Here is a 20,824-nt window from a genome sequence, read left to right as displayed (position 1 = left end):
GCTGAAAAATATTTCTATACAAAAGTCTGAACAAGTTAATCGAAAATTAATGAAAACCTGTTGAGAATTTGAAATTAATGAAAGAAATACTTAATTCCAGAATAACAAAACAGAATAAACAAAAACACTTCCTTAGTGAAGGTATACAAGAATTAATAAAAATGGTTCAAGCATCAATCAAAAAATAATTGAATAAAAAATTTTAAAAATTGCATGTTAATGAGAGAAATAATTCTAGAATTAATAAAATTCCTAATTTATGAAAGAAATCACTTCAGAATTCGTGAGATCTTTCCGTAATTTGGGGCCCCGGGTCATGCCCATCTGTTAAGACATCACTGACTGATTTAAAAATACTACAAAACTAAACATTTTTTGTTATTTGGAAATATTTTAGAAGCATTTTCTAATTGGAATCCGTGAGTCTGAAAATGAAATGCACATGAACCGCTGCTGTAGAATTTTAGCTCCTAACCATCTAAAGATCTCCCAACACCCATGGGGTTAATTCACTTAAATAAGCAATTCAAAATAAGTGAGTTACGTGGAGATATACAATTCTTAAAATCTGTACGCAAGGCTAGAGTTGCGTTTGTCATGTGTTCGGCAGCTACTGCCATCTATCATCCAAAATAGAAGAGAGGAATTGGCTATAAGTGAAAGTATAATGGATGTATTCAAGTCTACACAGTCTAGTACGGTGGTTCACTCAACCATAGGCGTACGCAGAAATCAAACCTTCCCCCCCCCCCCTTTGCGTACGTTATGAACCATTCAGAGGTAGGCGAGAAAATTAAAAACGTAAAGAGTGTGGTACAATATGCCGCTGTGCGGTCGTATGGGTATCGTCATAGACTCGCGCTGATTCTGATTTGAACTCCAGAGACTGCACAGTGGTGGTTTACTGAAGTTGATTTCCCATGCTCCCCAACTTCGAGGCGTGAATGTGAGCCGACCTACCCCTTAAAACAATATTTCTCAAAGTGGGCGTCGCCAATCTTTGTCAAGAGCTGGGGACATTGACTTGTGTGCCTATTTATGCTTTGAAATGGTTCTACTATATAAGTGAAAATATCTATTAAACTATTCTAGGGAGCCTCAGATGAACCATGAATTAGAGAAACCGCTGATGACAAAAGTTTACGAACCATGGATTCAAAATGTCTCACCAAAAACCGCAGCAGACCTACTAAGGGGAAAAATTCCAACATCACACTTCACTCACAGTTTGCAATATAGATCGCAGTACTATGTCACAGGACACGAGATACGCACTCTGATCACGCATTCTGGGCACACTTCCAGCCAGGGTTTAAACTAGATAAAAAAATACCTTTAGAAAAAAAGCTAAAATCTGGGGAAAGCTTTAGCAAAATGCTACAATGCTAAAATGATCTATCGTTGGATGTCTTCTCGTTTCGTACCTCCTGTACGCATTTTTGCGAAAGTGGCTACTACTTCTTTCGCATTCTAAGATTTTCTTTCGCATTTTACGAAAAATGCAACCGTAGCTTAAAGCCTGCTTCCAACACGACTCATTCGGTAGTAAATTGCCCATGGCGATAGACCGAAGTTGTGCTCGGTTCAAAAGAAAGAAACTTATGATACAATATTAAAGAGGGTATTGTCACATACAGAAACACCCTTAAGGGTACACTACAGGTCTAGCATTTATGGTAAGAGGAAAAAATTCAGTAGAATTTTTACTTTTTATAATGATTTCCGAAAACTCTTTCCGAAAATCACCATAAATAAGTAAAGTTTTGTTTTCAATGAAAAGAGCTTTATTCAGCATTTTGTAAACATTATAAAAGTTGCGCTTTTGCTTCGTTTCCAGCTGATTTTGTAGTTTCTGGCTCGTTATTTACTCATTATGACGTGTTTTGCGAAAATTGTTTCTTTTCTTTTCTTAGGGAACGTGTCAAATCCAGATGGAACTTGTTTACCGCGTGCTTTTGTGCAAGTTCATTTTCACTTTTGCCTTTTCATAAGAGAACTGCATTGTAGCGTGTTGTTTGGAGCTAGTTTCTTCTCTTCATCGCATTATTATTTTTTCTTCTACACGTCATCACCATCGCTTGTTCTACGAATTGCCGAAATGAACGTTGCAAATCTCAATATGCATATACAATGATTTTCAGAGGAAATGCCTAAAGGGTGTAAATTGAATTTTAAATCGCCAGAACCACGAGAGAAAAAAAAAATATTTTCCTTTCGCCGCTCTTAGTCAGAAAATGATTTCACCATGATATAAAATGAAATAAAATAAATAATCCTATCACACGGCGTCGGTTTACGAAAACTTATGCTCGACGTTTCGCGCTCCACACGTTTTGCCTCTTAACATTTCGCATCGGACGGGGCCAAGTGAATGGATGAGTGAACCAGTGAAACGATGAATGAACGAGTGACCGAGTGAATGAGCGATTGAGCGAATCCGTAACCGTATGAGTGACTAAGTGAGCAGGGCTGCAACTAGTTGCTTTGTCAGCCGGGGCAAGCATGCGATTAAGTGGCCAAGTAAATGGGTGAGTTACCTACTTAGTGAACAATTGAGTTAGTGCCCGTATGAAAGACTCACGCACTCACTCACCAGCTCACTGACACACTCACTTGTTCACTCATCCACTCACTGGTTCACTCAGGACCGTATTCACCGACATGGTTTAAACCTGTAGTCACAATTTTTGGATAAGAGATCAACATAGATTGGTTAAAACCCTGAATTTAACCAATCCTTGTCGATCTTTATCAAAAAATTGTGACTATAGCTTAAACCATGTCGGTGAATACCACCTTCAGTCACTCACTCATACGGTCACTGATGTTGTCACTCATGCGGTCACTGATGTTGTCACTCATGCGGTCACTGATGTTGTCACTCATGCGGTCACTGATGTGGTCACTGATGTTGTCACTCATCCACTCACTTGATCACTCCCTTGTTTATTCATGCTGTCACTGATACAGTCACTCATGCGTAACTAATACGACCATTCACCCCCCTCACTCAGTCACTCATACGATCACTTATGCGGTCACTCACCCAAGCACTTGACCCTTCCGGGAGTGGAACGTCCTGAGAACGAAATGTGGGAGGCGAATTTTCCGTATCCCTATGTCGTCATATCCCATATATAGGATAAATACCTTCTTCTAAATCTATATAATACTTGCGATTACTATTATTATATTATTTTTTCCTTTTACACGTCATCACCATCGCTTATTCTACGATGGCGGCCAAAATGAGCACGAGAAATAATTCAATGCAAGTCTCAATATATACAATGATTTTCAGAGGGAATGCCTACGCTGATGTAAATTCAGTTCTTACTTGCCAGAACCACGGGAGGGGGGGGGTCGTTTTTCTTGGCTACTTATAAACTCAGAAAATGATTTTTACCATGATATAAAATGAAACAAACAAGCCATATGCCGTCATATCCCATCGTAAAAACCGTCTTCCACATAATAGATACCCGATGATGCATCCGAGAGCATAAAAAGGATCAGCTAGCTTTTGACGTAATCCGAGTAGTAGACGATCAACCCGCCGTTCTTTTTTTTGAAATGATGAGCAGGATATAAGTTGGAAATGATGAGATGCAAGAGCAAGAAATGCATTTGCCGTCCGAAGAAATGTATCTTGTATTAGATGTTGGGGGGGAAAAAGGAGATTCGGATGAAAAATGGGAATTGCGCTACGAAAAACAAACGGAGAAATTGCTGTTTTCAGAATGCAAAAAATTCGCGATTTATGTTCCTCGCATTCGCTCATTATCCATGTTTTATTATTCATGTTTCGATTCGTGATCATTCTTTTTCCCGGATGTGCGAAATGAACGAGAAAAATCAATGGACAACAAGTAAGTTCTCATCGTCGGATACAAATGAAAAAATAAAGTGTACTAATTAGGAATAAGCAAGTTTGTTTCCGTCCGGTTCATTTCTCATGATGGAGAAGGTAACGCAAAAAGATCAATCAGCGATCTCTTAACGACTCTTTTTTCACCCTCCAATAAATACGTTTCGTGGTTTTTTTTGCATCAGATCGACTCGTGAAATAATTGACTTCCTTGTTATGAGACAATTTGTTTCTTTGTCTCTCGTAATGAATCTTTTCATTCGTTTACCTTTCGAATGATATCATCTTATTTTAAATATAAAATTACTTTTACTTCATTTGGTAAAAGAATAGTGCTTGTCAGTACGAACGGATTAAGAATTCGCCCATTCATCAATTCCTCGCTTCCAATTAGAGAGACAGGTGGCGGTACACATGTCTACACGCGTTTACTGTAAAAGCTAAAGTCAGGTCCCCACCAGCAGCGTTACGCAACTACTACCGGCGCAAAAACCAATTTTTGGAGCGTGACTACGCGAAACCGACTATTAAAATTTCCCGCGCTACGCTAACCACACCTCGAAATCAGTTTTTGCTGAGTAGCTTTACTGATGTGGACCCGGCTTAACAAATGCAACACTTAACAGGATGTGCCGTTATACCTCAGAACTTAAAGGAATGTGCACAACACGGGTTCTTAACCCATGGGTCATGACTCATACTTTGATAGCAGGGCTTCCGAGATTGGTAGTTTGAATCCACTGACAGCCAGGGCTCTTGAGTTATTTGTCCCGTGGGTCGGGAAGCTGATTTTGTTGTTGATTTAGGGTCGTGGCTGAAAAGGGTTAAGATCCCTGATGATAATAAGATGAATGTGCGGTCATAATACATGGCGGTTACAACTACGTAAACTGGCTCTACTTGGACCTAAGTAGAACCTGTTCTGATTGACGTATATTTCGTTGAAACTTCGTATATACGTTATATGAATCATGCGGAAAGGAAACTGCAATAAAATGTTATAGTTCGAATTTCGACCATCAAGTGGAAAAGCGAGAACAAGAAACACAAATTGCAGACAAAATTTTAATAAATGTGTATAACAATATACTTTTATAAAATCATAGCGTAAGATCAATGTGCATTCCATTTGCGTCAATCACAAGTGGAAAGTGAATTATAGAATCCTAAACGGTATGGCGAGAGGTTTCTAGAGGAATGGCGGATTGTTCTATTTGCTTTCAGTTCAAACTGAGTCCACATGTGCTTCCTCCATTAGCACGATCTTTTACGAATCCTTACAACCTGAAGTCACAGGGATTCATCTCCGCAGCAGGCCTTATCATCTGTCTGCTGATCCCCAAAGTAAGTACGAAGCAGTTCCTTGACTTGTCGGCTATCTTTTAGAATACTAAAGGACCACGGCGGTCATTTCGACCGTTTTTGATTTTCTCCCTCGACCTTCATAATGAACCAGATCGTTTAAAATTTTGAAATTTTACGGCTTTTCCTGAAAATACTCAAATATTACACTAACTATTGTAAATTTAAAAAAACTGACCACCACCGGTCAGTTTGACCGGTAACGCATAGCCATGCTTAGCTAATATTTCATTGAATCATGGCATATCTCTAACATAGATACGCTCGCTTTGGCTAGTTAAAAGCATCCTCAATGATCGACTAATTCCGGGGGAAAAAATCCACTAATACGGCCAAAAATGCAGTGATGCAAATCATTGAATCTTATCTGAAACTAAATAGAGTAGCTATTTGACTACGTGATGATTGTTTTCCTTCATAAATACTTACTGAAATACAGCTGATATAATAAACATTTACACATGAAGGTATTACATTTTGTGTTTCCTGAGAGTAAGAAAACAAAAACGTTCTTCTTTCACTACGTTCGATGCATTGAAATACAGTATATATTCTCAAAGTGAGAAAAAATTTCTGAAACCGTAGAGTTTTACAACGAAGCGAAGTACAGTGTTGATCAGATGGCTCGATAGCTCGAAAGAATTTCGTAAGCATATAAAGAAAAAATAATAATTGATTAACTTCATTAAAATTAATTACATTACATTGATTAATGATTGGGTACCCCCTCACGCATACTTCAAAAAACAAACAATAAAAACCATTTAAAGCTGTTAAATAACACATGTATGTGTGCTTCTTGAGCAAAGAGGTTAAAAATAAAATGTAATTACAACATTTATTTGGAAAAAAAAACTCCGATTCTTTCTATTCCATTTCTTACTTATACTCATATTTATATTTAAACATAAACAAAATTTATGAAAATCTAGATCTTGTAGTAAAAATCAGCTTCCGGTCTTTTTGAACGGTATCGGTTCTTCTAGGGTTAAGGTTGCAAGTCTAATGAGAAAGCATACCTAAATGAATAGGATAAATAGTTTGCAGCCTGGGCTGCAAATTGGAGGGATAATTTGCTCACCGGCAAAAAATAACCCAATAGTGTTTCGAAAATTATGTAAACAGTCATAGTTTATCATTTATTATATCGTTTTTCGCCTGTAGGTAGGGTTAATTGTTATTACATTCTGCAAAAAACGAAAATAACGCATTTTCCTGTAAATTTTCCTAAATTGGCGTCAAATTTGTCGAGTTTGACCGCAGCGCCAGTGCTCCGAAGTCTGAATGTTGACTTGGCGCCAGAGAAATTTGTATAAAGAATGGGATCTCACAAGAAACTTCAAGAATGTAGGCTAGAACAGGGGTAGCCAAGTCTGGCTACCCCTGCCAGGTTGCCATGCCTCTGCAAATTTGAATATGCAGACCATGCATGTCGTTTTTATGTAACGCGAGCATTCTCTCCGTTCTGCAAAATATTGTTCAACTGTGTTCTTATTTTCGTAAAAATGTTTAGTTTGACACTTTTTGAGGTCTAAATTGTTTTTATTTTTCAGTCGTGCATTGGATTACAACAATGCAGATTATGTATGTACGTATATCGGTAGGAAAGCGTTCGCGGCCACTTTTGGCCTGCGTGCCGCGGGGTGGCTAACCCAGCTCTAGAATCTAGACTTTTCTTTCCCTCTATACAAGCGCTCCAAGTGGATGGAATTTGTAGTTGAGGGAGAAGGCAAAATCTTTTCTACTCTCTCGTACATGCTTGAGAAGCCGTCTTTCAGGGAGTCTCTGCTCAGCGTGTATAGTCAAATCTCTGTTTGTGAATACGTGTAAATAGCGGTTCTAAATAAATCTGTGACGTTCTGCATTTTGTTTCGTCCTTTATTCACGGACGGACCCATAGCTGATAAACACTGATAAATCTCATATAGATTTAGATTCAAAACGGAGCGAAATACGATGTATTAATCTCGCGTCACACAGACAGAATATTTTACAATCAAGACATAAACAGACGAATCGAAAACAACGAATAAAAAAATTGCTCCATTCAATTATTAATTCAGCTCCAAAAGAAGAATCGTAAAGAGATGATGTTACTGCTGAATGTTAGTAAACGCGAACCACTTTTCTCAAAAAATTAGTTTTCCGACTGAAAGGACCCTCCAATTTCATTGAAATCATCCATATTGAAAACATCTTTTTCCTTCAAAGTAAGATCGGATGATGGGAAACCGTTAAAAAGGGAGTTTTATTTATATAAATACATATTTTCTTCTGCCTTCCCATAGAATTACGGTGCATTTACGGAACAGGAGAAAATTGTTTTTCCCTATTTCTGACGAGATCTTTTTTTCCTGCAACCAATTCCGCGTCCCGTTCGGTTCCTTGTTGTGGGGAAAAAAAAGTGTGTCTTTAAATATCATAGAAATGGTATTCGAAAGAAGAAAAAATGTCTTTTAAAGGCGTAACCACAGAATCACGCCTCGTAGATTGCAGATCAGTGTAGGAAAATTCACATTTAATAAATAAATAGAAAAGTAGAAGATGCTAAACTTTTTTTCCTTCTCCCTCGAACACATTTCGCTGTTCGATCAATTGTCCGATTCAATTCAAATTTCCCTTCTTTTTCCCCCATTTTCTTTCTTAGAAGGCATTTTTCGATTACTTCCGCCAAACACCGCGTCGATTTCTTTTCCCCGGTTAAAAGAAAATGTTCGTGTTCGATTCCAGTTCCCGAAAATGGCCCGAGAACGTATTTTTAGTGATGTTAACTTTTTCCATGTATGAAACACGAAAATAATAATGTGACGTTATTGAATTATGATCACTTCTTGAATAATTCGCAATATTTTTAACGCGTTTAGTAACATATGCCCGACGGCAATCTGGTATAATTATGAGAATCAATCATGTTTATTCGATTTCATCGGGAACAACAACCTTGGTGCGAAAAAATTATTTCTTTCACACATGTTAAATATGATCTTTTCTCCCGTTTTCGCCGACGTACGAATTTCGCACATCAAAATCCCACTTTTGGTGATTTTTTTCACTCAACAGCTTCAACACCTCCAGCGAAAATGATCATGAAATCGATGGCAGCACCTACTGATATGCATAATCGTGCACTTTTAACCCTCAAATTGTCCCTATTGGTTTTGCGTGATGGCCTTATTACTCATCATGTGATGATGTGGATTTCTTTTTCTTTAATGAGATTGTTAAAATTACATAGATGGCTTAAAAAAATACGTGTTATGTTTTTTTTCCCCTTTCTTTATTTCGTGATTCTCTGACAGGTCTCCTTTTCTTTCAATTCTGTTCAATCTGCAACGTTTGATTCTATGTAGGGTTACCAACCATCCTCCTTTTTGATGTAATTTCAAGCGTCCTCCTACGTTTAGGAAAATTCGCCTTTTTGTCCTCCTTTTCAGGTTTCCGGAATTTTTCATTTTTTCTCAGGAAATTTTGTTTCTCCATTATGAAACATAAATTTCTTCATTGATATGAGTGTTTTTGCGGTCTTTCTCCCACACTCATTCACCAATAGCCGTCGAAATTTCCCGAATTTTTTCTGTTTCTGCTTTTTTTAGTGGTTCTGTTTTAGAGTTGGAAAAAATTACATGAAAAATTATTGGTGCAGCCGGTCTATTGGTTAGTATAGTAGCCCCATCTATTGGGGAATTTGGGATAAGGGACGTCACTAAGGCTCTGTGCGCAAACGTCCTCCTTTCTCAATCTTCGGATCTGGTAACCCCTAATTCTATGCAACGTTTGAGATTGAGTGCCATCTTTTACAAAAGAAAGGTTTTTTTTTCGCTGGCACAAAGGAAGAATCATATCTCTGACTGTGCACAAGCCAAAGGGTTAATAGAGAATTTTATTAACCCTTGTCGAAAGCTTGTTTTTCTTCTGCAACAGATGGCGTCCCTCCAATAATCGGACTTTCTAATCACGCAGTATTAGGGTTGTTTGTGCGAGAGGGACTACACTCTCTTTTAGGTAATTAATTACTGATTAATGTGATAACAGAATACTTTGGTACCACTGCCAGCGTTAATAGTATCGAGGACAGTAGGTTTTACATAAAAATAAAACACAGAACAAACAAGTGTCCCGGGGAATCTTCGAAATTAATTTCTGTTGAATTGTGCACCTATCGCGCACGCATCTGAAAATATACAAGCTCACTACTGTGTGTGCTTACGCTACTCAATAATATAACTTATTGTGTAAACGCGGGGGTGGGGAGATAAATTGCCTCACTTGCGATAGATTCGAATTTCAAGCTGTAAATAAAGAAGAACTGGATGCAAACAAGCAATTAGCAACGGATGAACACCAATCCGGTGATCCAAAACCCACCACACTATATCAAAAGTGCTTGAATTTACATGTTGACAATGGAAAAAATTTTACATTAAAAAAATTCCCAAAAATTTCTTGCTGATTGTTTTTAAATTATGGAACGAGTATTACTTTCCGAAAATGTGATTACAAAAAGAAATCCCGTATCAAATTCTCATAAACGAGAGAAAGGCAAGGCAAATGCAAGCGTTAAATGCAACACACACACACACAAAAAAAATTCGATTCCAAACCAGAAAGCAAAGAATCGTCTCTGGCGAAAGTACCGAACGAATAAGGTAAAAATCGAAACCTTATTGCACGATTTCCGTCCTCATCGATTCTACTTCCATCATTTCCGACCGTCGATAGAGTATGATTTTGGTGGTGGTGTTGAAGTCTTATATTGAGAGGTTGGTGATGTATTCATTTCTGGACCACAGCTACTAGTATCAACGCAAATTGATTTTCGTTTTGCATCGGAAGTTTCGAATAACTCGAGTGGCATACAAAAGTCTTATTAATTTTGATAAACAAAAAAATAATAAAGGCATTCCGTTCAATCACATACAGTATTTACGAGTTTGAACACTTCGAATTCTCTGACGTGTATAGGAATTCGGATTTTCTCTTTCTTACATTTCTTTTTATCATTTTCTTTGTATCAAAATTCAATTTGCAACCATAGCGATATATAGGATATTTTTCTCCCTCTCTCGTTGAAAATCGTTCGAAAATCAAATTTAACTATAACAAATTATGTGTTTCGAAATACAGTATTAGTTTCGGTTTTCATCACCAAAAGGAATTGAGAAAACAGTGCTGATTCGTTGTTTGGGTGTCGACTACCTATTGGTTATCCAAGAAAGTAAGGAGAGCCTTACTTTATTGGCAGCCCAACGTTTGATCTGAACTGAAATATAATCGTCCAATCTTTACCGATTTACTAACTATTGCGTGGTTCTGTAAGTTTTGACAGTTTTTGAACAAAGAAAAAATTTCAGTATTCAACCTCTATTGCTCGATGTGTATGCAATCCATAAATCATTCCTTTCAACAGTGGCCAATTTTTTGGCCATTTTAAAAATCAAACTCTATTAGAATTTATGAGGGGTTTAGTGTGCAAAAAATGAATATGTGTGGAGCTTTTATAATAATCACTTCAGCGAGAAATTTTTCAAATAAATAATTTTCGTGAAAATGAAACAAATAAAACTGACACACACTTCTCCAACTATTCTCAAATGTCTCTTTCGTATAACGGATGTGATAAAACATTTCAGCCGACCCTCCTCCGTCCCCATCTCCACGAATCTGTTTTTTGGTTCACCAAAGACGAATGGGGCGTTTTCGAAGCGTTTCAGGAGCATGTGACACACTGAATACCAATCCACGAAATTTTTGCCGGACAAGTGGTGACTTTTCCTAGACTCACTTGGCGATTTAACACATGTTATTTGGTGGCATTATTGGCAAACAACGCTCTTTCTTTGGCGACGTTGTCGCAAAATGAAACATTTCAACGAGATTTGGCGCAATGCCGATTAACATTAGGAATCCCGATTGTTTCTGATGGAGAATTGGAGAAACCGCGACACCCAGGCTCTATCGCAAGAAGCAACGTATGCATTTCGGCCCCCGGAAGGGGGGTGGGCAATGGAAACTTCCGGCAAACCCAGAATTTATTGAGTGATATAATTATTGAGATTGTGTGTGTTTTTATTGCTCACGGTGATTCCCCCCCCCCCGAAACAGAAACCAACTCGCATTCGCGCTTTAAAGTTGGAAAACTAGAGAACACCCTTCAGCCGACCACCATTCGAGATTTTCCCAGGACATCGTGACTTTTCCATGATGGCGCACACCTTCACGACTAATTTTGCGAGATGTTTGCTAGCTTTTGAGCCATGTTAAGAATCTTTTCTAAATTTCGAATGGTCAGTTTTAGATTCATTTTGATTTCCACCGTTGAGACATCGCTGCGATCCCCATTCTCTGTACCGAAATTATAGGATAAATCTCTCCAAAACCGTGTAACTTTTTGATAATCTTCGTAAAAAGCACTATTTTCATAAATATCAATACAAGTTTGATAAACATTTTCAAATTTCAAAATTAAAAAGCATCAATTGCCTAAAATTGAACTTTTTCATCAGCCAATATCGGACCTGTCTGGAATACACTGATTAAGATAAAAGCTAACAAATTTTTCGTGTTGCCACAGAATGTTTATTTATTGATAGAAATATACGACATCAGCTGAGTAATATGCTAACAAAAAACGCTCAAAAGGTTCGGGACGACGAACCAATATTACATTCTAGGGAGAGCATAAGCGATTTAGTAACACCTAAAAGCGATCGCAACGTAGATTATGCACGTATCCCCTTGACACATTCACGTTTGTCTGATTGCCGTTATCAGACACGAACATGGTGTTTCTCCTCTTTCAACGTGAAAATGTATAAATTCAAATTCCTTTGGATTTCATGTAAAAAGACAAAATTCTTTTTTTTTTTTGTTCCGTAATCTCGAACCGAAATCCAATCGAAAAATCGCTCACGTCAGGAACCATTTACGTTGCTTACGCTGGTATTACACTATAAAAGTTTGATATAAGACATTTTATAAAACTTGAAAAATGTAACCATTAAGCGTGTCGGTCACATTTGAGGAAATGTATCCAACAAGCTTATTAGTTGTTTTCTCAAGTTTTGTAGAAGTTCTTTTATCAAACATTTATAGTGTAATCCTGGCCTTAGAAATATGATAAACGAAAAGAGCGCAAATTGAACACTGTAACTAGTTACGTGGAAAAGAAGAGCGCAGTTGTCCTGTTCGATCAAACGGGACGTTGGCCATCGAATTTGCTTCAAGATTTATTTCTAATGTAGTTATCAATCGGTTAGTGTTATCAGAAAGTCCCGATGTGGTCACATTATGTGACGCGCACTGTATATATCACACATCATATTTGGCTAAGTTAAACATTCCGGATCTTTACCGTCAAGTCAAAGTCATCATCAACTAGGTGATGAAATCTCACTTCGCCATTTCACTGTAAATACTACTGCTGTATAATGGTGTGACTTTTTCAACGTTTTTTTTCGTTGGAATCAAAAAAGAAATTCCTTGTTTCAATATCCATATTTTTTCTTAATCGTCTATCGAATTTTTGAAGGGGAATTTTTCAGTGAGGGTCTTCCTTGAGGCATCGCGGATGGAAGGAACTTGCACAAATTTACAGAGCTCTATTGATTCCCTGAACCAAGTTCGACAGAATTCACGAGAGAATGGCAGCCGCAATGACAGCTATCAGAATAGTCAGCCAAATGTTCAGGTTTGATGAAGGGCGACCTCCGCTGTCCGGTTGATCGGCAGTGCTCGCGATCACGTAGCGCAGTCGATTCTTGCTGGATTCCAAGTCTTCGTCCATTCTAATACCTGCAACGAGATTAATGCGGATCATTAGACTGATAACGTGCAATTTCTTCTCTGACGACATTTATATCCTCTTCGCCCCACAGGTCCACGTATGTGGATCCCCAGGTTCAACAGTTCTTTTTAAATGGTTTTTAATACTTTTATTCCAGTTAAGGCTTGTTTAATGTACCACATATGTGTACTTAACTCCAATGGTCGTAGTAAAGATATGGACCCAAATTAATTAATCATGAAATTTAAAATATATATATATTATTTTCAAGGGGAATTTTTTGACACAGAATAAACACAAGGAAACATATATTTTCTGGATATTATGCTGAGGTGAACTCGGAAAAAAAGTCATCTTGTCTCCACCGGGACTCGAACCCAGTGGTCTCTTTGCATGCTTTCCCGATATGCAAGAGTGTATAAGTATGTGGCTTATAAACAACCCTCGACGGGAAATATTGTTACACAAAAATATTGTTATTACAAACCTACAGTGATTTTAAATGTATTCCGCCGGAAAGAAAATTGAACATGGCCAATTTGTAAAATGAATATTTATAGTCGTATTATTACTATGGTCAGATGGCAAAATGTCACAAGTCACTTTTCCTAAAAAATTGAGTTGTTCGTATTCTGAAGTCTTGGTCGTCAAAATATTCTGGAAGGTGACAAAATTTCGTCCACCTCTTTCGGTTTATGCGGAACCAACGGAGGCAAATTACAATTAGTCAAAAAGCCGCAGTATCACATTTTTGCAAAATATTGTTTACAATTTGCCCTCGTGAAATTTTAAAAAAGAGACATTAAATTTTGCCATCTGAGCACAGATTTATTGCAGCATAAATTTATGAATTATGAAAATCACCTTCATCCGCAACATGTGATAAAGATTAAGACTAAAGGTAAGTTCCGTTGAAAAAATCGGGGAAAAATGGACACTTTTTAATAAAAAAATTTGGGAAGAACAAAATTATATACGGGAAATACTATAATTTTTATGCACGGAAGCAAGAGCGATGACAATGTGTCGTTATATCCGAGGTTGTTGCGATTTTACCGACGTTACAAGCGAGGGTCCTTAACATCAACACTGAGATCTTTATAACTGACAAAAGAAAAGGTTCCTAGGGTGTCTTCCTCAAAAAAATTTAAGTAAATTCATCTCACCCAGAAACAAATAAAAACAAAAAAATTAGCCGCAGAGTGCAATTATTAAAGTTCGCAAAAAAATATTTAAAAGGTTACAGTTGGCTACTCATCGTCTCTTGAGCTTCTTGGCGATTTCTGTAAAAAACGTCTTTTCACTCTCTCTTGTTCTAGAAACTTTTCCTATCTTTCTCTGTCTGTGCTGTACCTGATCATGTGTTGTTTGAATGACGTCACGCTAACACGGGGGCTGCGGGAAATTTAAATTCATTCTTGGTCTCTATTGGCGTTCAAAACATTATACAAATACAAGGCCACAACAGGCAAAATTCCCAGCGAGGTAGATGAGAAAAAGATGCCAATAACAAATATGGAGATGTCGTATATTTCATATCATAAAATATTTACTTTTTTTGTGACCAATAATAATTCAGCCGTATTTGTTCATATTATATTTGTATGAGTAGATTAAGTGGCGAATTCGTCAGAACTTTTTGAAGACGTCACTCTTTCCTTGTGAGTTTGACTGTGTAAGCAAGCATATTAAGTCCACCTTAATATGCCGTATGATCACCCAGTGGTGACACGAGAACTTTTAAGGATAGAACTATATTGGGTATAGCGATAGGGGGCGCGATTCCCATCCAGTTTGTGATGGCGACTGAGAATGCAACTTGAGGTGCGAAATATTTGATATATAAGTAAAAAGTTTGGGAATCTCTTTACCATAAAACGCAAGAAAGGACAGATTTAAAAAATTCGCGGGTTTTCTACAGCACACGCACCGATGCCACTTACAATGATAATCTATTTCAAGCGAAGTTACTCTAGTAAGGGCTCTTCCCACGGTGCTTTGGAATCAAAGGAGTAAAATCACAAATATTTTGTGAAATGACGGATGCAAACGTCGAAACACGAGGTCGATCGAAATCGGGACGGTTAGGCGACGAGAACATTTCGGCGATGAGACGTTATGGCGCCGAAAAACTAAAGATTCGATTATATTCCCGCTATAACTCAGTCGTTGGTTGGTATGTACGCTGCCAAGAACAAAGTACCCATAAAGTTTCCTTCTTGGTTTCATGTTTTTATTCCCGGCAGTACATTAGGGTACATCGAGCATACAGAGTCACATACGTCACAAATGTTTTCTAACAGCGAAAAATTTACGGTTTTTTTATTCTTGTTCCGCTTTCGTTTCTTTGAGAATGTTTGAGAGCGGAGAAAAAAACGACACAAATTCTTGACACCGTATAATAACGAATAAAACTAATCCTTTACTGCATAAAATAACATTGGTTGGATATGTTTCCTTCAGACAAGAGAGGATATTTCTAAACATTTTGACTTCTTGATGCCATTCTGATTTAGAATAGAAAAACAAAGTTCGTTTATTGGTTCTACATATCAAGAACATGTTCTTTCTACTATTTAAAACAGTCACATAAAAACAGTGGCTTATTTATCTTACGAGGGTCATTTAAAAAGCAATACCGAAGGTGATACCACGGAGGAATGGGTGGTGCAATCTGGATGAAAAATCTGTCATTAGCAGGGTTGGCAGGTTTTTGATGGTGTAAACTGTGGTTTAAACTGCCACGTCAAAAACCTCGGATATTGCTTTTCCATATAAAAATTCCCATTGGAAATGCACACGTTGATTGCATGTAATGTTTAAAGCAGGGTTGGGTTTCTTCCGGAAGAACCCTATTTCTTTCGAGACAGTGGAAGAAACTGGAAAAAACCGGAAGACACTGAAAGAATGTGCACCAAGTATTGTTTGGTTAAAGTATACATAATTATTGCTTGTTATCCCCCCCCCCTTACCACACAAAATGTTAATTTGAGTATAAAAAATATTATACAATTTAAAGATCATCTTTCCCTATCATTTGTTCACGTCTTATCGATCCTGAATATTAGGGTGAAAGATTAAATTCTGAACAGGAACTGTGGCAAAGTATAATAACTTGCGATTTCTTTTCTTTTTTTTTTAACTGTAAGTGCAAACCTTACTTCGGTCATACCGTTCTAAGTACTTTAAAAAAATATATAGTGAGAAAAAGGATGTGTATTATACATCTAAATTTTTAAAAGGCTATGATTGTGTTGAAATGCTTCTAAGTTGCCCCGCAAATTCACAAGGTTTAAAAATAATTTCACATATTTTTTTTGGATTTGGCCACTTAACTTTGGAACAGTCTGGCTGTTGTCATAACAAAAAAGGTTTTGTTACACCATGTTGCACTGAACTGATAATAGTGAACAAAGTTTATACGCAAATAAAGGACTTTTTATTTAAATATGCAACTAATAAACCCTTTCAAAATGGGTGCTATATTATATACTATTTCTAATATTATAATTGATAAAATTCTTTTGTAACAGCGGTACATCAAGCTTATGATTGCATGAGTATGAAATGAAGTAATTTTTTACACACAAATCAGATTCTTCCATTTCTCCCGAATTCAATAGAACAAACCTATTTCTTTCGGCTGTTTTTTAACGGTTTTTGAAACTCGGAAGAAGCTTCCAAACCCTGGCAGTGACATACCTGATGAACTTTGTAGATATGTCGATCGAAATGCTTTTAAGCAATTCAAATTCTGCAGGACTCGTCTTTTGCATTCTCTAAGCTGAGAAATTGGTTACAGCAAAAAACTGCTAAAAAACTTTTAGCAGTGTTTTGTTTTTCAATGCTACACTGCAGTGAGGAAAATGAGGATTTTCATGATATTTTTTGATATTGTAATTATTATTTATAAAAATAATTAGGGCTGGTAAGATTAATCGGTTCGGTTAATCGATCAATTGTTAATCGAAGTTAAAACTTTTAGTTAAGTTAATCGACTCCTTCAATTCGATTAAAATTTTTATTAAAAGTTTGGGAATCAACTTGATTTGTTTGAAAAACTTGAAAAAAGCGATTACTTGTTTTACAAATTACGTTCTTATATATAACATTTTGTATAAGTGACCATATCAAAAAATATTTGAATCAATATTTTGATCAAATTTTTCGTTAAGTCGATACAAAAAAAACTGAAGATTTCAGTTTCAAATTGACTTTGATGAGAGTTTTAGAAGACATGACCAAAATTTATCGTCTCCACTATGAGCAGTAGTTTTTCATATTCTTTGAGGCATCAGCTCTCAGCTCCTCTTCTTTCATGTACCACTTGAGAGCAGTTTCAGCAGTCATTTGAAAGCAGAGCAAGCAACTGAATTATCGAAATCAGTTTCGAAATCAGTGAGTAGCATGAAAAAACAAAAAAACAAGATTCTAGTGAAGAAATTACAGGTTTTGACAAAATTATGTTCAGTATATTAAATTTCTCCAAATGGGCAGCCCTAATTTCTTAATCCATTCCTATATTTGTTTAAATCTGCAGGATAGGTGTGTGAAATGAATAAAATATATTTTATTAATATTAAAAAGCATCTAATTAATATTATATGGTCACAAAAATGTATCCCATTAAAATTCCATTAATTGATTAAAACTTTTTGATTAACCAGTTAAAAATTTTAATCCATCCCCAGCCCTAATAATAATCTGTTTTCTAATGATCTTTACCATAAGATGAAATTTTCATTTTCCAGTAGTACCGAAGAGATCAGTGCCATTTAATAAATAAATAATTTTTAATTGCGTTGTTACTTAAAAAAGTTGAAAATAATTTTTTCTAATTCTCATTAAATTGAAATTAGTTGAATTTATTTTAAACTTTCAATGATATTTCTCCAGGTGTGATGAAAAGCTTCAGGTAGATATGTTACCTTGGTCCAAGGACTGTGATATAATTTTTATAATTCATTTTACGAGTATATAGTTAAATTGTCTCATAGGCTTAATTCAAATTTATTAGAGATTCTAAAATGTATTCGCCATATCTTTCTTATGTTGTAAAAAATTATGATAATTGAAAATGATGAATACACACTCTAGCCTACGTAAAAGTAAGTGTTTTGTTATTTAACATATCTATCAGGTTAAAAAAAAATATTTGACAACAATGATAGAAAGTGTTCGACTGTTTTAGTACTGAGTTGGTTTCTGAAGTCAAAAACCTAACTCTGATGCCTTATTACGCATATTTCGAATAAACAGCTCTATTTCGCTTAGCAAATTGAACACATGTGAGGAGTCATTCAAGTATTTCGTCAGCATCGATATGGCGAAGGGGGTTTCGGATTTGCTGGCTTTTGATGACAGGGGAGGGGGGAAGGTTTAAATGATGCATATGTTATATATATCAAATCATAAATATGTTCTAGACTCTTTTATATCGAAAAATTCAAAATTGCAAATTATAATCAATATTTTATACAATGATTATTGTATAAAAAATATTTGTATCAAATAATATTTAAAATTAAAACTGAAAAAATAATACGCAAAAATGTAAGTTTTTCATCACGTTATATACCTATTGTGGTGGTCGAGTGGTTATAGTGACGGACTCGCGATGCGAGGATCCGGGTTCGAACCCCACAGTGGTGGTCGGCTGAAGTTGGTTTTCTGTGGTTCCCAACTTCAAGGCGCAAATGCGAGCCGATCTCCCCGTTAAAAAGTCTCGCCACAGAGAGCAACAGTCCTACAACGATAAATCATCCAATCATAACACTTCACTCATAGTTAGAAAAACTGGTGGCAGATGGCAGCACTACACATAACAAGCATTACAGAGAAACAAAAAACTTCACGTCAGGTTTCACTACACGTACACGCACATTCCCGCATGTACCGATTCGTTGGGGGTTCCGGGGGGGGGGGTGTAGCAGTAGTAGGTAGGGCCTCCAAAAATGGCTCGGGGATCCATGATGTTGTTAAGTCAGCCACCTCGTTGGGCAATTTGCCTGTTGTGGCGTTGTATTTGTATTGTGTTGAAAACATTATCCAAAAGCATCATTTAAGTTTTTGACGGTTTACCAATTTCTGACAGTTTACGCTTGACATCAAAAACCCAACCCCGGTGATTAGTTGTTTTCCGGAAGCGTTGTTTTCGTAGCTTTTCTAGAGCACGTCACTTTGGTGTGGCAAGGAAAATAGTCCTAAGTGACGTCTAGTTCGAATCTACTCTTTTAAATATCCATAAAAATAATATGAAAAGAAATCCCGCGGAATTACTACGGGTCACTCAAAACAAATTGTAAATATTAATATTTTGAACGCCAATAGAGACCAAGAATGAATTTAAAAATCGCGGTACCCTAGTCTCAGAGTGACGTCATTCGAACAACACATGGTCAAGCACAGCACAGACAGAGAAAGATGGAAACATCTCTAGAAGAGAGGAGAGAGTGAAAAGAAGTTTTTTATAAAAATCGCCAAGAAGCGACAGAGAGAATGACTAACACTTTTATAATTTTTTGCAGCTTTAATACTTGCACTCCGCCGGCAAATGCTTTTTTTTTTTACAAATACAAATACAACGCCACAGCAGGCAAAATGCCCAACGAGGTGGCTGAGAAAAAGATGCCCATAAAAATATGGATGTCATATATTTCTCCGACGTTTATAAATATTCGATGTTTATTTTGTTTTTATGTTTGTCTGGGTAAGACGAGCGGCAACCTCTTTATTAGCTCAAAGGTGGATGGTGAGCCTGAGCGCCTCATTATGACCCGAAACTGACCACGACCCCTCGCTTTGGCCTCATAGGAGATATAAGCTGATTAACCAGAGGGTTTAGGCCGCCTCATTATAACCGATTTCCCGAAAAAGTGCGAATAAGAAGTGTTGCGTCATGTGCCGTATCCTCGAGGTAAGGATCCACGAAAATTATTTCCCAAACCGAAACAGCCTCTGCATTTCACGAACAATCCAGGGAAAAGATGTGTCAACCTTAATATATCTTAATAAATCTAAATCTCAACGTTTTAAAACGTGGTGATAGAAAAACAAAGTGACTATGTAGTAATATTTGGAAGAGGTACTGAGGAGGACTATCTTAAGAAGAGAACTTATCAAACTTTTGTAGTGTAATCCCGGCCTTTGAATGTTTTGATCATTTTTCACTATAACTGTTCTAAATCTCGGAGAAATGTAAATTCTATATATTTTTCCCCTAAAATGTGTCTCATTTTTGGGTGGCGGCTGAAAGAGTTTCAAATTTTTCGCCGTTTTGGTGGTCTTCGAGTGGGGGGAACGGAGATCGGCTTATACACGAATATATGCTGTAAAGGTAAAAATAATGGCAGTGTACAATATTTATCAAATAACCCACTTAACCCTCTATATAGTCCCGAGTATATTCTAATACACACGACAAAAATAAGTCGAAAAATACCTATTATACCTATTTATTTTCTCAAAATTTTATTGCATTTTGGAAAATACGCGTTTTAGTGTTATTTTAAGACAAAATATGGTTATATAAGTTACTTTTTCTTTTAACTTAGAAATAATTAATTAATTGTTGGTGTCACTTTCCAAGAGCTGCTGAAATTTTACGTGTTCAAAGTTTATCTTTTGAATCACATCAAACTGAAGGAATTGGAAATAAAATTCAAGAGCAAACCAACTTTGATAAGCAAGATTATTAGATAACAGTAAAGTAAATATAAATTGTATATTTTACCCTGAACTGGCCATTGTAAGATAGATGGCTTTTTTCTCAGCCCGAAATATCAAGGAAACAGTTATTTTCCGGATATTAT

At 36.6% G+C, this 20,824-nt stretch overlaps 1 protein-coding gene across 3 annotated transcripts in view; it reads right to left on the bottom strand.

Annotated features, from left to right (window-relative positions):
• Positions 1-11,783: 11,783 nt before the first annotated feature.
• LOC149078228 (uncharacterized) overlaps positions 11,784-20,824 on the bottom strand; it is a 49,543-nt gene continuing 40,502 nt past the window's right edge. For all 3 annotated transcript variants that reach the window (XM_089241831.1, XM_089241832.1, XM_089241833.1), the window contains one exon: positions 11,784-13,021. In XM_089241831.1, the coding sequence (XP_089097957.1) occupies positions 12,861-13,021 (161 nt within the window). In that variant the 3' untranslated portion in view covers positions 11,784-12,860. The remainder of the gene's footprint in view (positions 13,022-20,824) is intronic.

This window comes from Pholcus phalangioides, unplaced genomic scaffold (genome assembly GCF_987345545.1).
Source record: "Pholcus phalangioides strain wild (caught in Gottingen) unplaced genomic scaffold, Ppha-v1.0 ptg000014l_1, whole genome shotgun sequence".
In the NCBI taxonomy this organism is placed as follows: domain Eukaryota; kingdom Metazoa; phylum Arthropoda; class Arachnida; order Araneae; family Pholcidae; genus Pholcus; species Pholcus phalangioides.
This window is presented reverse-complemented; position numbering and strand designations above follow the sequence as displayed.